Source organism: Mauremys mutica, chromosome 2 (assembly GCF_020497125.1).
Source record: "Mauremys mutica isolate MM-2020 ecotype Southern chromosome 2, ASM2049712v1, whole genome shotgun sequence".
Taxonomy (NCBI): domain Eukaryota; kingdom Metazoa; phylum Chordata; order Testudines; family Geoemydidae; genus Mauremys; species Mauremys mutica.
Window position 1 is genome coordinate 228,186,426 of NC_059073.1, and position 17,727 is coordinate 228,204,152.

Here is a 17,727-nt window from a genome sequence, read left to right on the forward strand (position 1 = left end):
TAGCAGTGGCTTTTTTGTTTCTGTAGGTTTATTGCTACATACAGTATTTAAAATCATGCAGCCATATTATTTTTGTTAAAACAGAAAATGTTCCCATTACTTTACAGTATTTTTCAAAAAGCAAATGTATAGGTATCATCACTAGTTAAGACTGTAATTTTGGAATGAGTGTAAATAATGAACAGTTGAAATTCAATAGCCATTCTTGCATTTTTCTCTCTTCTGAACATGGATTTTTGTCATTGAAATATATTATTTTATAGCTACAAGAGGTGAAATCCAGAACCCATTGAATTCAATGGGAGTTTTGACACTCTGGTGGGGGCAGGATTTCACCAAAAAACTTTGTACATTTCTACTTTGTTTCCCATGCCATTCTGTGCTACCCAGTTTACTTTTGTGCATCATTAAATGGACACAGTTGTCCCTGCTTTTTAAAGTTGGCTGTTGTCCAAGCTCCTCCATCTCAATTATTTTGCAGAAATATAGCAGCCTTTCTCAGTCTCTACCCTTGGGGAAAAAAAATACATTACAAGCCAGACTACTTCTCAATGAATCATACTTCTAGCAAGACAACTAGAAACTTGATCACTTTTCCATATTTTTTGTTCCTCTGTCTCATGTCTGGAACTGGGTCCGCAATTTACAAAAATGGGTGCCTCAAGTTAGACTGGTCCTCCAAGTACTTCCATTCTTAACAAGCCTGCAAGGATTGAAATGTCATCAACTGATTTTATCATTCTAGGTCTAGATAACTAGCTAAGTACAGCAATTATTCTAATTAATTTTTATTCACATTTTATCTTGAGGTTCTGTTTATAATACTCTATGAAGTGGTAATAAATTAATAATACATGTTTTAATAAATGGTCAATGAATTGCTATATTCCAACAGCATGGCTTTCAAACCTTACTGATCTTATAATCATAGTAATTACACATAACCAACAAATACAACTCATGTCTGTAACACGTTTATAACATCTATTACTTATGTAACTTTAGCGCCCTTGTGGCCAAGATGGAGTCTGCTCTGCAGGCAGCTCTGGCCAAGAGAAGGCACACACAGGAATGCAGCAGGAAAAATCCCTTCCACCCCAGGGGCACCTGTTCCAACCCCCCCAGAGTGAACACCGACACCCACAGGAAAAGTACAATGGATATAACAAAAGGAAGTATTTATTTACAGAGGGATGAGAGGAGAAAAACAACAAGGGAAAATATAGGGGGAGCTGTAAAACAGGGCGGCATTCAAGCCAAGGCCCCACAGGCCCAGTGGTAGCACAGTCTGGAAGGGCAGACACCGAGCAATGTGTCTGCACACACAGTTCAGGAGTCCTGAGCAAAGTTCCAGTCCTGTGGTGAGTCTTGGGTGCTCCTGGTCGTCTTTGGCGCCAGTGAACTCTCCCCAGCAAACCCCTCTGGTGCCCTCTTCTGCCGATCTCTGCAAAGCCCCACAGAGCGACCCCCTCCCCACTTAACTAGCTACAACCTCCTTGTTCCCAATGCAGAGTCACAAGCCCCAGTTCTCACAGCCCCATGCAGCTCTGGGCAGCCGTGATACTGGGTCCAGCTCCAGCCTGTCCTTCTCGGGCGATTCCCCCCGGCACAGTGCTCCTCTTGGCTCCTGTCCTGGGGTGTCCCCGATCGGGCCTGTCCTGCTCAGGCGTCAGGCAAGTTCTCCCTGCTTCCTTCTCCAGTGCCTGCCGGCTGCCTCTCCCTCCCTGGAGCTCCAGACCCGCCCCCTGGAGTTTCCCTCCTTTTTTCTTACTCTCCCCCTCCCCCCGGGAAAAAGATTTAAAGGGACCATGCTCTCTAAACCCCAAAGGGGTTACACTTATTTCCTCATTTTATAAAGTATTTTTCACTTGGAATATTAATGTTAAAGTATTTTTTATCTTTTGCTACTTAGCAGGTGAGAAAGCAGTTAAAACCTAGTGAATAGCATTCTCTGCACAGACCGTGATCAAGTGCTCTAATTTAATTAGCACTATTCTACTCTATTTATCTAAACTTTTAACCACACTCATCCCCATCAAATCTGACCACTTAATAGAATTATTACCATCATAATATAAAAGTCCATATAAGTCTACAGCTTCCTCATTCTTCCTGCTAAGGCAGCTGGGAGATTTTTTCAGTGGCCCCTCCCACTTTTAAACTTCATGTTCTTTGTTGGTTTTTTGTTGTGAACGTGGGAATTGAAAGTTGAAGAGGTAAGTTTTAGACTTCTCTTTGAAAGTGGTGAGATTGTGGTCCCTCCCACCCCTGCCAGAACTGAATTCCATTGTATTGAGCCAGCTGATGAGAAAGCATTGTCTTATACTTTCATGAGCTTTGTCCTCCAGGCTGACAATTTTATAATTTTTGAGAAACATGGTAGCCTCTGAAGATTATTGGCATGGGGACGAGAGAGAGAGAGGGGTCTTACAGATATCTTGGTCCAACACAGCAAACTAAAACTGCCTGAGGTCAGATAATAATGGTCCCTTCTGGCCTTAAATCTATGAATCTGTAATACTACTAAGGAAAATTTTAGAGTTAAGTCTTCCCAAAATGAAATGTTCTTTACTTGATGTGAAAAATGAGTGCCAAAGCTAGAGAATAAAGCAACAAAAAACCGTAGTCATCCGTCTTTGAAATACGATGTGGAAATAGAGTAAAATCAAAGATCTATAAGTCAGAGAAAAGAAATCTAAAGAAAGCCAATCCATTAGATAAAGAAAAGCTAGTCCAGCAGTAACATGCATGTTGTTTCTGTTATGTTTTGGGGTTTTACATCACAGAAGGCCAATGAAATTATTGCAAAATCAGAGTGGTCTTCATAGATTTTAAGGCAAGAAGGGACCTTCTGGTCTGACTTCCTGCATAACACAGGCTGTAGAATCTTACCAAGTGATTTCTGCCTCAGACCCATACCTTCTATTGGAACCATAGCATATATTTCAGAAAAACATCCACTCTTGATTTAAAGACTTCAAGTGATGGTGAATCCATGACATCCCAAAGTAAGTTATTTCAATGGTTAATTACGTTCATTATTCAAATTGTACACTTTATTTCTAATCCCAATTTGTCTAGCTTCAATGTTTTGTGCTCTTTCCCATTCTGTACAAGTAAACATCCCCCTTCCTCTATCTCTGAAATTAGTTGGGGGTCGGGGTTGGGGGGCTCAAAGGGCAAAAACCCCTTTTCTTCCAGCCACACTGGACAAGGACCCACAGCATACAGTTGCAGTTAGCACAGTATTTAAGCATCTGCACAAGAAAATAACTTAATCTTGCTATGGAAGTTAAGGAACACCATGCCTTTATATATCTAGATAAGAGTTCTTATAGCAAGAAGTCAGCATGGCCCCAAAAGAAATATAATTGGAACCAGAAAATCCAGACAAATCATAGAAGCTACCTAGCACTGGAGTTGAATAGTGGAAGTGGTTCATGAGTTTCAGGCAGCTGCATGCTAGTTGTGTATAAAGAGACAAGCCCAGGCAGCACACCACCTGTCCAGCTAGCTGTACACATAAGACATTCATATGGGAATGTCAGCAGTGTGCCATAGATCCATAGAACAATACAGTTTTATTTAGATAGTGATCTTCCACCAAAGCACGCATTGCACTGTCCAACAGAACAATTAAAAGGATGGTATTTTATTTAGTTTTTTTAAGTATGAAAACAAATAAGTGGGAGATTTAAGAGAAGGAAACCCCTCACCCCCATGAGCTTTGCATTGTATTCTTATCTCTGATTTTTAGGAGAAGCTGAATAATTCTTCAGATTCCAGAAAAGGTGCATCTTATTTTTTTCACGTTTGTGGGAAACAGGATTTGCTATAGCGATGAGTGCTATAGAAATATCTAAGATTCATAGATTTTTAAGGACAGATGGAACCATTACAGTCATCTTGTCTGTCCTCATGCACAGCATAGACCATAGAATTTCACCCAATAATTCTGGGTGAGCCAGTAAGCCCATAATTTATTACTGAGGTATCTTTAGAGAGACAGACATTTCCATTCCTTCAATCACAACAACTTAGAGTATCGGATGGATTTTTTGATTGTGACTATCTCCTGATGTGCCATTTATGTAAGGATGCTTGCTATGAAAGTTGGTCTATGTACTGTTCTCAACATTAAGAACTAGCAATTTAACAAGCAGAGAGTTTCCTGACATGCTACTTACAGCAAATTCTGTGGCCTGTTATGAATTTCTTTTTCTTCCTCTCTCCATCTTAGAGAAATATTGGTATATAATAAGGCCTTATTTTTGAAATGTTCTCTTTTTTTATTAACTGTTGCATGCAGCCCCCTCAATTCTCTTATCTATGGTTATGAGGAGTGTTTCATGCAGTGTTATGATTCATTTCAGTAACACCTCTTGTGTGAAAGGACCCATTAAGATTCCTGGTCAAAAAAGATTGAATGGGATTTTGCTCCAGACATCCTTCCTTTCCTCTTTCTTTGTGTTGGTTGGAGATTGTTCCATCTCTTTGGGACAGTCTATGTGAAATCCCCAAATTGTGTGCAACTGCAGGGGGCCGTAATAAACACAAGATTTATTAAGAGACAGAAAACTAGAAAAACAGTCTGTGTAACATACATAATCTGAAATGCTGCAGAAGATCTAGATGGGTGCCCTTAGTGATGTTACAAGAAAGTAAACAATGTCTTGCATTTCTAAAAATGTCATCCATTCTGAATGAGCTTCTCTCTTTCTCTCCTCTGACCGTTTTTGACAACCAGCAAGTCAGAGGGTATGTCTACACTATGGGATTATTCCGATTTTACATAAACCGGTTTTGTAAAACAGATTGTATAAAGTCGAGTGCACGCGGCCACACTAAGCACATTAATTCGGCGGTGTGCGTCCATGTACCAAGGCTAGCATCGATTTCCGGAGCGTTGCACTGTGGGTAGCTATCCTGTAGCTATCCCATAGTTCCCGCAGTCTCCCCCACCCATTGGAATTCTGGGTTGAGATCCCAATGCAAAAACAGTGTCGCGGGTGATACTGGGTAAATGTCGTCACTCAATCCTTCCTCCGTGAAAGCAACGGCAGACAATCATTTCGCACCCTTTTTCCCTGGATTGCCCTGGCAGACGCCATAGCATGGCAACCATGGAGACCGTTTTGCCTTGTCACTGTCACCGTATGTGTACTGGATGCTGCTGACAGACGCGGTACTGCAGTGCTACACAGCAGCATTCATTTGCCTTTGCAAGGTAGCAGAGACGGTTACCATCCCTATTGCACCGTCTGCCATTGTAAATTGGCGATGAGATGACGGTTATCAGTCGTTTTGTACCGTCTGCTGCTGTCATGGGTGCTCCTGGCTGGCCTCGTTGAGGTCGGCCGGGGGCGCATGGACAAAAATGGGAATGACTCCCCGGGTCATTCCCTTCTTTATGTTTTGTCTAAAAATAGAGTCAGTCCTGCCTAGAATATGGGGCAAGTCTACTAGAGAACCAGAGAGCACAGCCGCTCCATGTCAGAGCCCCAGAGATCCCGCAGAAATGATGAGCTGCATACCATTCTAGGGGGTGCCCCTGCAACAACCCCACCCGTTGCGTCCCTCCTCCCCCAATGCTCCTGGGCTATCATGGCAGTGTCCCCCCATTTGTGTGATGAAGTAATAAAGAATGCAGGAATAAGAAACAGAGACTTTTTAGTGAGATAAAATGAGGAGGAGGAAGCCTCCAGCTGCTATGATAGTCCAGGCAGGACATTAAAGGGGGGTGGGGGAGAGGAGCGCAGCCTCCCGCTGCTATGATAGTCCAGGCAGTACAGAATCTTTTCTTTAGACATGAAAGGGGGGGGGCTGATGGAGCTCAGCCTCCAGTTTCTATGATGAGGACGGTTACCAGCCGTTTTGTACCATCTGCCGGGAATGACCGGGAGTCATTCCCATTTTTACGCAGGCGCCCCCAGCCGACCTCACTGAGGCCAGTCAGGAGCACTCATGGGCTGATGATGAAGACGGATATCAGTCATATTGTACCATCTGCCACAGGGAAGGGGATGCTGGTGTTCAGCGCTGCAGCACTCCGTCTACCAGCAGCATGCAGTAGACATAGGGTGACATTGAAAAAAGGCGAGAAATGTTTTTTTCCCTTTTCTTTCGGGGCGGGGGAAGGGTGTAAATTGACAACATATACCCTGAAACACCCGGGAAAATGTTTTTGACCCTTCAGGCATTGGGAGCTCAGCCAAGAATGCAAATGCTTTTCAGAGACTGCGGGGACTGTGGGATAGCTGGAGTCCTCAGTACCCTCTCCCTCCCTCCACGAGCATCCATTTGATTCTTTGGCTTTCCGTTACGCTTCTCACACAGCACTGTGCTGTGGACTCTGTATCATAGCCTGGAGATTTTTTCAAATGCTTTGGCATTTCGTCTTCTGGAACGGAGCTCTGATAGAACAGATTTGTCTCCCCATACAGCGATCAGATCCAGTATCTCCCGTACGGTCCATGCTGGAGCTCTTTTTGGATTTGGGACTGCATCGCCACCCGTGCTGATCAGAGCTCCACGCTGGGCAAACAGGAAATGAAATTCTAAAGTTCGCGGGGCTTTTCCTGTCTACCTGCCAGTGCATCCGAGTTCAGACTGCTTTCCAGAGTGGTCACAATGGTGCACTGTGGGATACCGCCCGGAGGCCAATACCGTCGATTTGCGGCCACACTAACCCTAATCCGACATGGCAATACCGATTTCAGCGCTACTCCCCTCATTGGGGAGGAGTACAGAAATCGGTTTAAAGAGCCCTTTATATTGATATAAAGGGCTTCGTTGTGTGGATGGGTGCAGGGTTAAATCAGTTTAACGCTGCTAAATTCGGTTTAAACGCGTAGTGTAGACCATGCCAGAGACAGCTTCTGGTATTAAATGTCTTGACATATTCCCTGGTCTGTATTTTCTGGGATGCTTCAATTAAACTTTTCAGGTTACTTTGCCCTTCCGCCTGCATTCTCATTCAGAAAGCTATTTATATACATGTAGCTAGTGATTAAATGAACTGCATATGGAATATCTCTCGTGCATCGCAAATCCATCCAAAATTGTGCTCACTACTTGGGAGAAACTGTTTCAGTTTTGATTTTCCTTTACAGCGTAAAGTTCTTTTGAAGTTGTATATGCACAATAGTTATTACTCTCTCTTGTTTCACAACTTATTTCCATACGATACCATACCTGTAAGGCTGTCTGCTGTTCATTCTAGCCTATTTGATCATGCTTTTACACGTTCAATTGTTCTAGCTGGAGGCGTACACCTGAATGTAATTCACTGTTTGTACTAGATCTGAGTTCAAAGAGAGGGCTTTCCACTTGTGTATAATTTTCTCAGTATCAATTCACCTGCAACATTAATTCTGGTGTTTCCTGATTTTTGAGTGTTTGATTTTGCAATCTTAACATTCTTTTAAGGTAGGGTTTTGGAGTGTAATTTCCTAAGTTTTTTTAAAAAGTTAAATTGAAAATCCAAATTACATCATGTGAAACCATGCGGACACCCCCCACCCCCAATCAGTCTCAGTGGATTTGGGATCTTCAGCTCCACAGCACAGTTCTCTACCCCTTGAGCTAACAGAGTGATTGATAGCAACAGCAGGCTCTTATCTTCTATGTGGACCTACCACTACAGAGGAATGACATACACACTTTGCCAGTGCGTTTTACTGCTGTTTGTTAGTCAGCAACAGTATGTACCGACTCAGGAAATCCTGAGTTCTATTGCAAATTCTGTAGGGGAATTACAGACCCTTCTGTTGCTGTCCTCCCACCCATCCTTCTCCTTGGCTCCTGCCCTTTTCTCCACCTCACCAGTGCTCACCAGGGGGGGAGGGATAGCTCAGTTGTTTGAGCATTGGCCTGCTAAACCCAGGGTTGTGAGTTCAATCCTTGAGGAGGCCACTTAGGAATCTGGGGCAAAAATTGGTCCTGCTAGTGAAGGCAGGGGGCTGGACTCGATGACTTTTCAAGGTCCCTTCCAGTTCTAGGAGATTGGTATATCTCCAATTATTTACCTATTACCTTTTATTACCTTTTAATCTCCCCCATCTATGGCTCATCTATTGCTTTTGTCTCCCCTTCCTTACTGGTTCCGGCTCATTACTCCTCCTTCCCCAGACGCCCCATACCTGTTCCTCTCCCTCTCTGCATTTGAGTCAGGCAACTTCCTCCTCCTGATTACTGTCTGGACACCAGCAAGGGGAGCATTGAGAGCACAGGTGTCTTAGTTCCTATGCCTGACACCATAACAGCCCTGGACAATTGTGAGGGGCAGTTGCTATGTGGGGATGGTGCTTGTGCAGTCCAGCAGGCATGTAGGAATTATGAGGGGATGGACCATGTTCATTCCCGATGGAATCTTCAGAGAAATTTAGCTGTCAAATTAATATGTCTCTACTGAGCATGTGTAAACTAAGATTTTTTTCAGAGCATTATAAATTGCCAGGTTTGAGCACATATTCATGGAGATGGTGAACAGCAAATCCCTGACATCAGTGTGACCCATTGCCAAATTTCATGTCTCTTCTCTGACATCTGGAGGCACTACAGCTTGTAAAACAAACAAAAAAATGTTAACACGGGCAAAACATTTTTCCTACGTTTGTTCTTGCAAACAGATAAACCACTTTATCAAAAACTTAGAAAAGAAGAAAAATCAGCCTGAGGCAGACACCCAGTATGGAAAATTGCAGTCTGAGAATAAATTTGGAAAAGTTATAACTGGAAAACAGGATATTATACTGAAAAGTATTGGGTAATGTTAACCATAGGTGTTTCTCTGTGCACAGCATGTAATGTATTGAAAGATTGGCATTAATCTTTATTATAAACGCAAACCTTTACTAGCTCTGTTGCATGTGTAAAGCAATATTAAGTCTTGTCAATTCCTTCTGAGATTATTTAGCAGCATGATCACTGCTTCAAACCTCCCTTCCAAAGAATTCATAATTGTCTGAAATACATCCGGTCTTACTAGTGCAGGCTAATGTAAGGGATCTCTTTTATATTTCTGTCTTATTGAGGAGGAGTCAGTCAGCTTGTACATAGCCTGTTGAGATGGGGCCTACATTTCACTCAAAAGTTAGAGTCTTGGTTTAAGAAAATCACCTTTAGCTCTTAGTTTGGGGATTCATTGTTCTTAGAACTTTCAGTGACTATTTCTGGATTCGTGATTTAGCTCCATCCAACTAATTTCAAGATGCCTGAAGAGTAGTCTCTGTGTTTGTGGTCCATGTTTGAAGTTAGGCTACACCCTTCCTACAAACATGGCTTCCCATCTATGTGTGTTCATCTGTCTTGCTCCAGTGTCTTCCTTTGTGCTGCACTAGCTTTCCATCACAACTACTCCCATTCTGTCACCGTTACTTCTACTTTCCTATCCCAAGTCCTAAGGCTTATGTAGTTCAGGTCAGTAATTTTTAAAGATTTCATTGCTCTTAATGAAGAAGGAAGACACATATACAGATAAAACCTAAATGCCAAATCAATAGCTAAAATAAAGTATATGGCTTCTAAATGATACTGCTTACAGAATTGTCCAGTTAATCTTAATCAAAATGGTGGCGATCTTTATTTAAACCTGGTAAAGACTGGGTCATTCCCATAATTAATAGATATACCAGAGGATTGATGTCCTTTGGTTTCTTCTATTCTGTATGGCCATTAATGAATCATTATCTCTTGCAAGTAATTACTGATCTCTTGAGAGTTGTGGTTTAATTATATGGGAATCATAAGTAGAAGTTAGGGTTAGGTATTCCAGAGGTAAATAGTAGTACTCTTGGATGGTTTATTGGTGCTTTAAAAATTCTGGACTTTTTGTTTTTGTAGAACTTAATTGTTAAGTATGTCTGGTAAAATATGAATTACTGTATTATTGCAGGGGATAAAAGGTACACCGTTGTGACAATGTAACAGATATAAAGCAAGATTAACAAGACAGACTAATAATTAAACCACAGCCAACCAGCAAAGGGGAAAAGCGGTTATCTTGTCCAATGCTATCATTAAGTGCAACTTAAATTCTCTGTAAATATTTGTAAGATCCATAGAAGCATGTACATTTTGAAGAAAACGCTCCAATGTAAAACTTGATTCGTTAAACTAAGTGTCCCTTTTTATAAATGTAAAGGCTCATGGAAATCATGCCATATGGCAACATGGTTCATAGGTGATAGGATCCTTGGGTTATGGATGCTATGAGCTAAATGTTACAGAAGAAGAGACAGTCACTATGCATGCATTTACAGTGGTGTGAATTGTTTGCTCCCATTAGGACAAAGGGGTTCTAATAATGGTAGTATCATGGTTGCTAAAGAAGTCCAGTTGTTCTTCTGCACTCTATAACTCTGAAACATGATATCTCTGGAGACTGAGATTTAACTTTCCCAGGAGAAAATATAAAAACAGAATAAAAGGAATGATTTCTGCTTGAGCAGAATAAACCTGCATCCACAAACGATTAACACTGCATAATGAAGTAGTAAAGAAGCAAAAGAGATTTCTAATAAAAGCCTAATAACAAATCCCATTACACCATGGTGTATATTTTCCCTTGAAGTGTATTAGAGTTTTATCAAACCTCCCGAATTAGATTTCAGTAGGTTGTGAGCAAAGTCAGCTCAAATGCTTCAAGCGTAGCTGAGCTTTCGCTCCTAACAGCTTGTGCAACATGAAAGTTGTGGGTTTAAGGGTGGGAGGGTTTGTTACTGCAAGTAATAGGCTTCATGCAGAGTTTGGGTAATGTTTGTGTCACCATAGGATAATAGTTTCCTGTAGACTAGGCACTGTAGGGTAATGTGCCACTATATGGTAAAACTCCTTATACAGAACATTAAATGTGCTAGATTAGCCTTGCTTTGAGTTGAAACAGTGGCTCTGTTTTGTTGCAACGCCCAGCCCTAAAGATAGGATTTACAGAAACTGGTAGAAATAGGGGAGGCAGCGCACATTTGATTTTAGTGGAGAGAAGAACATTGAACATTATAAAGTAAACAGTTATATTAATTTTTATATTAACAAATAACAGATTGACAGAAGAGCACAGATGTAAGATAATTTTATATGCAAAGTTTAAATATTTTTGTTTTAAAACTGTAATGTTCCTTATGGGGAAAAAAATCTGCTTAGAGTTCTGCAAATTCTGTCTTCAACAAAGGTTTATTACTGTACAGTGGGTTAGCACTCATACATATACAGTTCCACTAAAGGAAAAAAAAATGGAATGAAAGTTTTGAGAAGTGAATGAAATCTGATTCATAACATGAGCTTCTTTTACTGGGCACAGATTCATGCAACAATTAAGTTTTCCTACATTTGTAATTGTTTGATCGTTGGCTCACATTTGTGCAGAAATGAACTGCTGGTACAAGGGCCCCCCCAAAATTTGTTACTTTACAACTCCAGTGAGATAAGGTACAAAGGTTGTCAAATGGCAACTCTTGGAAGTAAGTTTAGTCTAGTTGTGAATTCTAGCTGCCTTTTAGTTCTATTTTTGTTACATAAGCTGCCAGCTTTAAAAAGTGGCTTAATTTGCTTAGAGGAAAATTATAATAAATCTCCCTTTTCACTTCCCATCGACTAAAATATTTTATGGTAAATAAAGTGTATATATCAGTTAAGAATATAATTATTTCCTTATAAGCCCAGTATGAAACCACTTTAAATGTAATACTACTATTACGTACCATTTGTATAACATTTTATATTTTTCAAACAGCTGTAAAATGTTAATCCTTGCTACAGGCCTGTGAGATAGGTCGCTAGTATTATTATTCCTATTTTATGATGTGAAAACTAAGATATACAGAGGCTGACTTGCCTGAAACCACAGAGTGATGAGTTCTTAGTTAACACTGCGATGCTCACTCTGCACTGTCAGTGTTGACCAAATACTACATGTAATCTAGATAGATCTCCACATTTTGGTAAATATGAAAACGCATGTATATACAGCATGGAACGTGATTCTACTTGTAGAATTGTCTCTAAATTTTATTAAAATTGAAGTATACATACATAATCAAAATGGTGTATATAACGTATTTTTTACATACCTGCAAACAGTGTAGTTACATAAAGGGAAGAGGTCCCTTTCTGGTAACTCCAATCCAATCCATAATGATTCCTGCTTCATATATCTGGACTTTTTGGAGGTTTAAATGAACCACTGGCTTCATCCTTCTGCTTAGCTCTTCCAGACTTACTTTAATGATATTTTCTCACCCTCTTTTTAAATCAATATTAATTTAAATGTACTAGATGATGATATGCGGACTGGTATACAATTTCTCCACTGTGTCCCACATGCACAATAACATTTTAGTCAATTGAAACTTTTGAAGTCCTTAATGTATTTCCTCCTATAACTGTGTTAGGATATAGAACAGCACTTCCCAAAATAAAATTCTTAATAAAAAGATTGTCAAATAACTTAATGCTTTTTAAGATTCCATACATTGTTTTAGATCATGTCTGATTTTATGATAAATATGTTGACTTAGTAATATTTGTAATTTTTCTACTGAATATATATCAATATATTTTTTTCTAGGCGATGGGTAAGGCTCCTATTTGGACGAGAATTCCCACTCCAGGACCTTCTTGTTGTCTGGGATGCTTTATTTGCTGACAGCATCACCCTGGATTTAGTTGACTACATTTTTGTAGCCATGTTGTTGTATATTAGAGATGCCTGTAAGTATCAATTATCTTATGATCTTTTTTTTTTTAAAGTGCAATCCAAGTTTTTTAAAAGAAAAAGGGTAGAGAGCATCAGAAATTTCTGAATTTCATTTTGAAAGTGTTTTGTGTAATTGAAAATTACTTAAAATGCTAACCACAGTAGGAGCCCCTTGTTACCAAATGTGGTCTGATATATTCATGAAAGACATCGAATGTTGGCGTTAAAACCGAGGTTTGTTTTCCGAATATTGTTATATTTTTTGTACAGGGTTGTGAATTGCATATATAAAGCAGAGTTATACAGATATGTGCAGAGCTCCACCTTCTGACAAAGCTGACATACAGAAAAAGTCTCCCTTTGTGGAAATATCTTTATGCTGTTCTCATTCGTACAAGGAATAGAGAATGTTAAAGGCAATGATCATTTAAGACAACTAATCATAATTTTCTAACATATATATTTAAGGAAATTTACATATGGAGATAAAAATCACATATATGTTATGTTTATTCTATGGGGGTATATTAAATAACAAATGACTTAAAATTATTTTAACATGCACTTCTGAGATTTGCCAAATGGTGAAATCTTTGTTGTGCTAATGATGTGCAGTAGATACATCTGAATGTTAGGCTGGGACAAGTAAGAACATCAAAAGTTAAAGTTAACACTCTAGCCTTAACTTCTATCTTTGTGAATGGGGGGAAAAGACACTAAATGATTAATTAAGGAGCTCTTATTTATAAACCAGAACATATTTCTAGTCATTACAAATGTAAGATACTGTTTTTTTTAAAAAGGACAACACAAATCACACTTTCCATAATGAGATGTATTTATGTCGTAAAATATGTATCACTTTTTATTATAGAGACAAAGTGGGTGAGGTAATATCTTCTATTGGACCAACTTACTTCTTCTGGTGAGAGAGAAAGATACTTTCAAGCTCTGTGTTGATCAACAGCGTGTCTCTCTTACCAACAGAAGTTGGTTCAGTAAAAGATATTACCTCACTCATCTTGTCTCTCTCAGATTTAGGGATGGACACAGCTACAATAACACTATACAAATTTTATAGCGCACTTGTGAAAATTTTACACATGCCCATTACCATTAGTTTATAACAATACTTTAGGTCCAACAAGATCTAGGGGACACAGTTCCAAACACATCTGTGCCTGCTATTTTAGGGTCCAATCCTGCAGATTCTTATGCATGTGCTTTATACATGCCCTAGTTCCACTGACTGTTGTGGGACTACTTGTGTACATAAAGTTAATCGTGTATAAGCACTAGCAGAATAGGGAGCTTAGATTCCTCATGATGATCCTGCCACTGAACTCATTGTAGCGGTTTTAAAATGCCTGTTTCTGTTTGAGAATGACCTGATTCAAAGCCATGATGGTCTATAAAAGTAAATCTGACTGTTGTTCAGATGCATTAAGCGGAAGTAGTCTTGAAAATTTTGTTGGAAAAATGTAGTAGTAACAGATTTTTTAAAAAACATATAGTAACAGATTTTTTAAAAAATCAATATTTTATTTATATAAAAAAGGATGGTGTGGGAAAGTGCACACATGAGCATTCCCTAAACTTTTGATTTCTTGCAAACTTAGACACAAGCACTGGTATGAAGTAGCTATGAACTGAAATAGTGTTCTGAGAATCAGTATGGAATCAGCATATCAAGCTCCTCTTTTACTTTTCAGTTCCCATGACTAGTACAGCCATTATAAGTAGCTTTTACAAATGGGAGCTAGTTTGCCAAAGCCAGATATACTGTATTTGCAATTGATGGCAGAGCACCTTCGCTGTTTAAGGAAACATAAATATAAAAATAAATAACTTAAACTTGTGTAGACATTTTTAAGCTTATGAGGGTGGTACAGCAATGTAGCCAGACATAAGTACAGAATATACTGTCAAACCCAGACTAAAAATAGGTATGGAGGCTTTTCACATTTCTTGGCTTTAGAGAGAAAGAGTGTCTGTGGATCAATACTCAGTATGCTTTTACAGTTTTCAGCAATTTTTTTTTATCATTGCTAGTAACTGAGCTTTGAGGAGAAAACAAAACATTTTAGGAGTCTTGTGATACTAAGTTCTGTTCTGAAATGTTTAAAGCAAATATTGTGGAAAAACTTCCATTTGTAGTATTAATTTGTTAGGGTTTTGTTTTGCTTTAATTAAAAATACCCAATAGTAATTACTCATCCTTTAAATGAATGGACTGGAAAGTTTGAAATTTTAAACTCTATACATTTTAAACAATGAGAGTTGTTCTTCTAACAATATTAAAAGTTCTAAAACAAACTGAATGATTGCAAAGCCAACCACAACCTATGATAAAGCTGTAATAATGACAAGATTTTCATGTATAAAGTAGCTCTTAAATACTGTGCATGTTAGATTTTTTTAAAATATTCCTTGTTTGTTTTTTGTTCTTGCTGCCATACATACAGTATTCTGTTTTCTTGCTCTCAAGAGCATGGCTTCAAGAAACTCTATTTCTGCTATAATTTTATCCTTTATTTTAAAAATAGACTAGATATGAAGCAAAAAATTTAGATTGTTACATATAGTACCTATGAAAAATGTGGTTGTAATGACATGATCATTCAGAAGATTACGGATATTTAAGCATGTTCATGAAGTTCCGATTCTAAAACCTGCTCTGCACAGATGCACCTCTGTACACATGCAAAGCCCCATCAGTCCATGAGAGTCTGCACAGGCTGACAGAGCCCACAGTTAATGTCCAATTTCAGGATCAAGGCCTAATGCATTTTTGTGGTCATAAAAATTATCTGCCGTTTTGTGGAAAGATTCATGCACAACATCAAAAGTATTTTCCTATCTGTTAAATCTTGGATCTGAAGTATGCACATACCCTTTTCTTATGTCAGGACAGGGGAGGCAACCTAATGCACGTGAGCTGATTTTCAGTGGCACTCACACTGTGCCTGGGTCCTGGCCACTGGTCCGGGGGGCTCTGCATTTTAATTTAATTTTAAATGAAGCTGCTTAAACATTTTAAAAACCTTATTTACTTTACATACAACAATAGTTGAGTTATATATTATAGACTTAGAGAGACCTTCTAAAAACGTTGGCACACCATTTCTGAAAGTTGATGACCCCTGTGTTAGAGCATGGAAATATATCGTCTCTATGAGCAATAGCTGATGAGTTCAGAAAGGAGGTTTGAGGACATTTATTTCATGGGTTTTGTTTCACTGCATAAATGTGCAACAGTAGTACCACTGCATATTTTTGTATTTCAGAAAAAAATAAATCAGAAAATACAGCAGTGAAATGTCTTTTCTTTCAAGGAAAAAAAACAAATAGGCTGCTAATGTTTTGCATATTTGTCTGATGTGAGGCCATTGTCAGTACATCAGCATTTGACAGTAGCTGAATTGGCAAAATGACTGCTTTTCCACTTGTACGATTTGTTTCTGCTTTAAAACCAGATATGTCCATTATCATTATTATTATTGCATGCCCAAAAGTGTGCTGGATACTTTGCAGAAGTAAACGAGCCACAGTCCCGGCTCTGAAAAGTTTACTTAGTATTTTTGTGATGTCTGTTATACAACAAGATGTTCGGGAAGTTATATTTACTTCAACTAAATGGCTACTCTATAAGAAAAATTATTATGTAAAATAGAAGGGAAAATCAGTATCACCATTCCTGTGTTGGGACTCCATGTGGATGCAGGAGGTCAGACTAGATGATCATGATGGTCCCTTCTGGCCTAAAAGTCTATGAGGACTAGGCAATGTCAAACAATACACTCCTAGGCATCACTTGGCTGGCAAGAAATTAAAACTTGATCACAGACAGACACAGTTAATCTACAGACCCCTGCCTCTGCCCATGAGTGGTTACTGGGTTGGGGTAAACTGGATCTTTCTTTAATGGAGGAGCACCAGGGAAAAATCTATTTCATATTTCTGAGAGCACTGAATGACCAGTGTTCATCAAGACTGCAATAGATGCCCCATCACCAGCAATAGGAAAGATCCTGACCAAGTTTTGGAAAAACAAAGGTTTCATTTTCTTAATTAGTCATCTGTTGTCCTAGGCAAATATGGTGTCCATTCCATTTACGGTTGGCGGTGATCATCATGAAAACCTTATAACATCAGATGATTCTGAACCCAGACTTTCTTTATCCCGACATTTGCCTAGTCCCCAAGGATTCACTAATCTTGCATATTGTTAACAGCCAGAATGTACCCAACTATACTTCCTTCTCTTTATATTATTTTATTTATCTTCAAATTTTGTTACATTTTGTTCTTATTTTGGAGTGTCTTATTCCCCACATATCATATTTTTACAAGTTCTGTGGTTCATCAATCCCTAATAGAGAAGAGTCACTCTTCTGTCAAATGCTTATTTATTTCCAGCTATTCAGAACCTGATCTTTGAGATGTTACAAACACTGAACTGTAGGAAAATTAGACCTTTTGTGTGCACCCACATCAGTTTTTCCGCACAGCATTTATAAAGATCTTTAGTATGCAATCATGTTACAGACTCATATGAGTTGAACATTCCATACTATTTAAAATACCTAGATACAAAGGGAGACCCTTTAACTGACTTCTTGATATAATCAGTTGGATTGAGCTGGTTCATTAAGTTTATCAAACAGGTGGTTTTTCTGAGACTGCCATTTTGTTCTCCAGTATGTTAAGATCTAGTCCTTCTGGTTGCTAAGAAAACCTTCAGAATGTTAGCTGAGTATAAATTGCCTGAGATGGGCTACAGACTGGAACAATAGTACTGAAAGATGTGAACTGCCCCTAATTCTATAACTCAACCATAGTTAAGATGGAGACTAGTTTACTATTTAGCAGCCCATTTGTCTAAGTGCTCTAAAATCCACATATTTACTTGGATTCTCTTGAAATTTGCTGTGCCTCATGGGAATCCAGGATAGTTGTCCAAATTTGAGATTGTTTAATCCAATGGTTCATGAGTTACAGCCCCCTCTTTAAAAAGCAAAACAAAAAAAAAC

General features: G+C 39.0%; 1 protein-coding gene across 15 annotated transcripts in view; it reads left to right on the forward strand.

Moving 5' to 3' along the window:
• The window catches only part of TBC1D5 (TBC1 domain family member 5), a 503,676-nt gene that overhangs the window by 353,789 nt on the left and 132,160 nt on the right, over positions 1-17,727 (forward strand). For all 15 annotated transcript variants that reach the window (XM_045005374.1, XM_045005379.1, XM_045005375.1 and 12 more), the window contains one exon: positions 12,566-12,708. In XM_045005374.1, the coding sequence (XP_044861309.1) occupies positions 12,566-12,708 (143 nt within the window). The remainder of the gene's footprint in view (positions 1-12,565; positions 12,709-17,727) is intronic.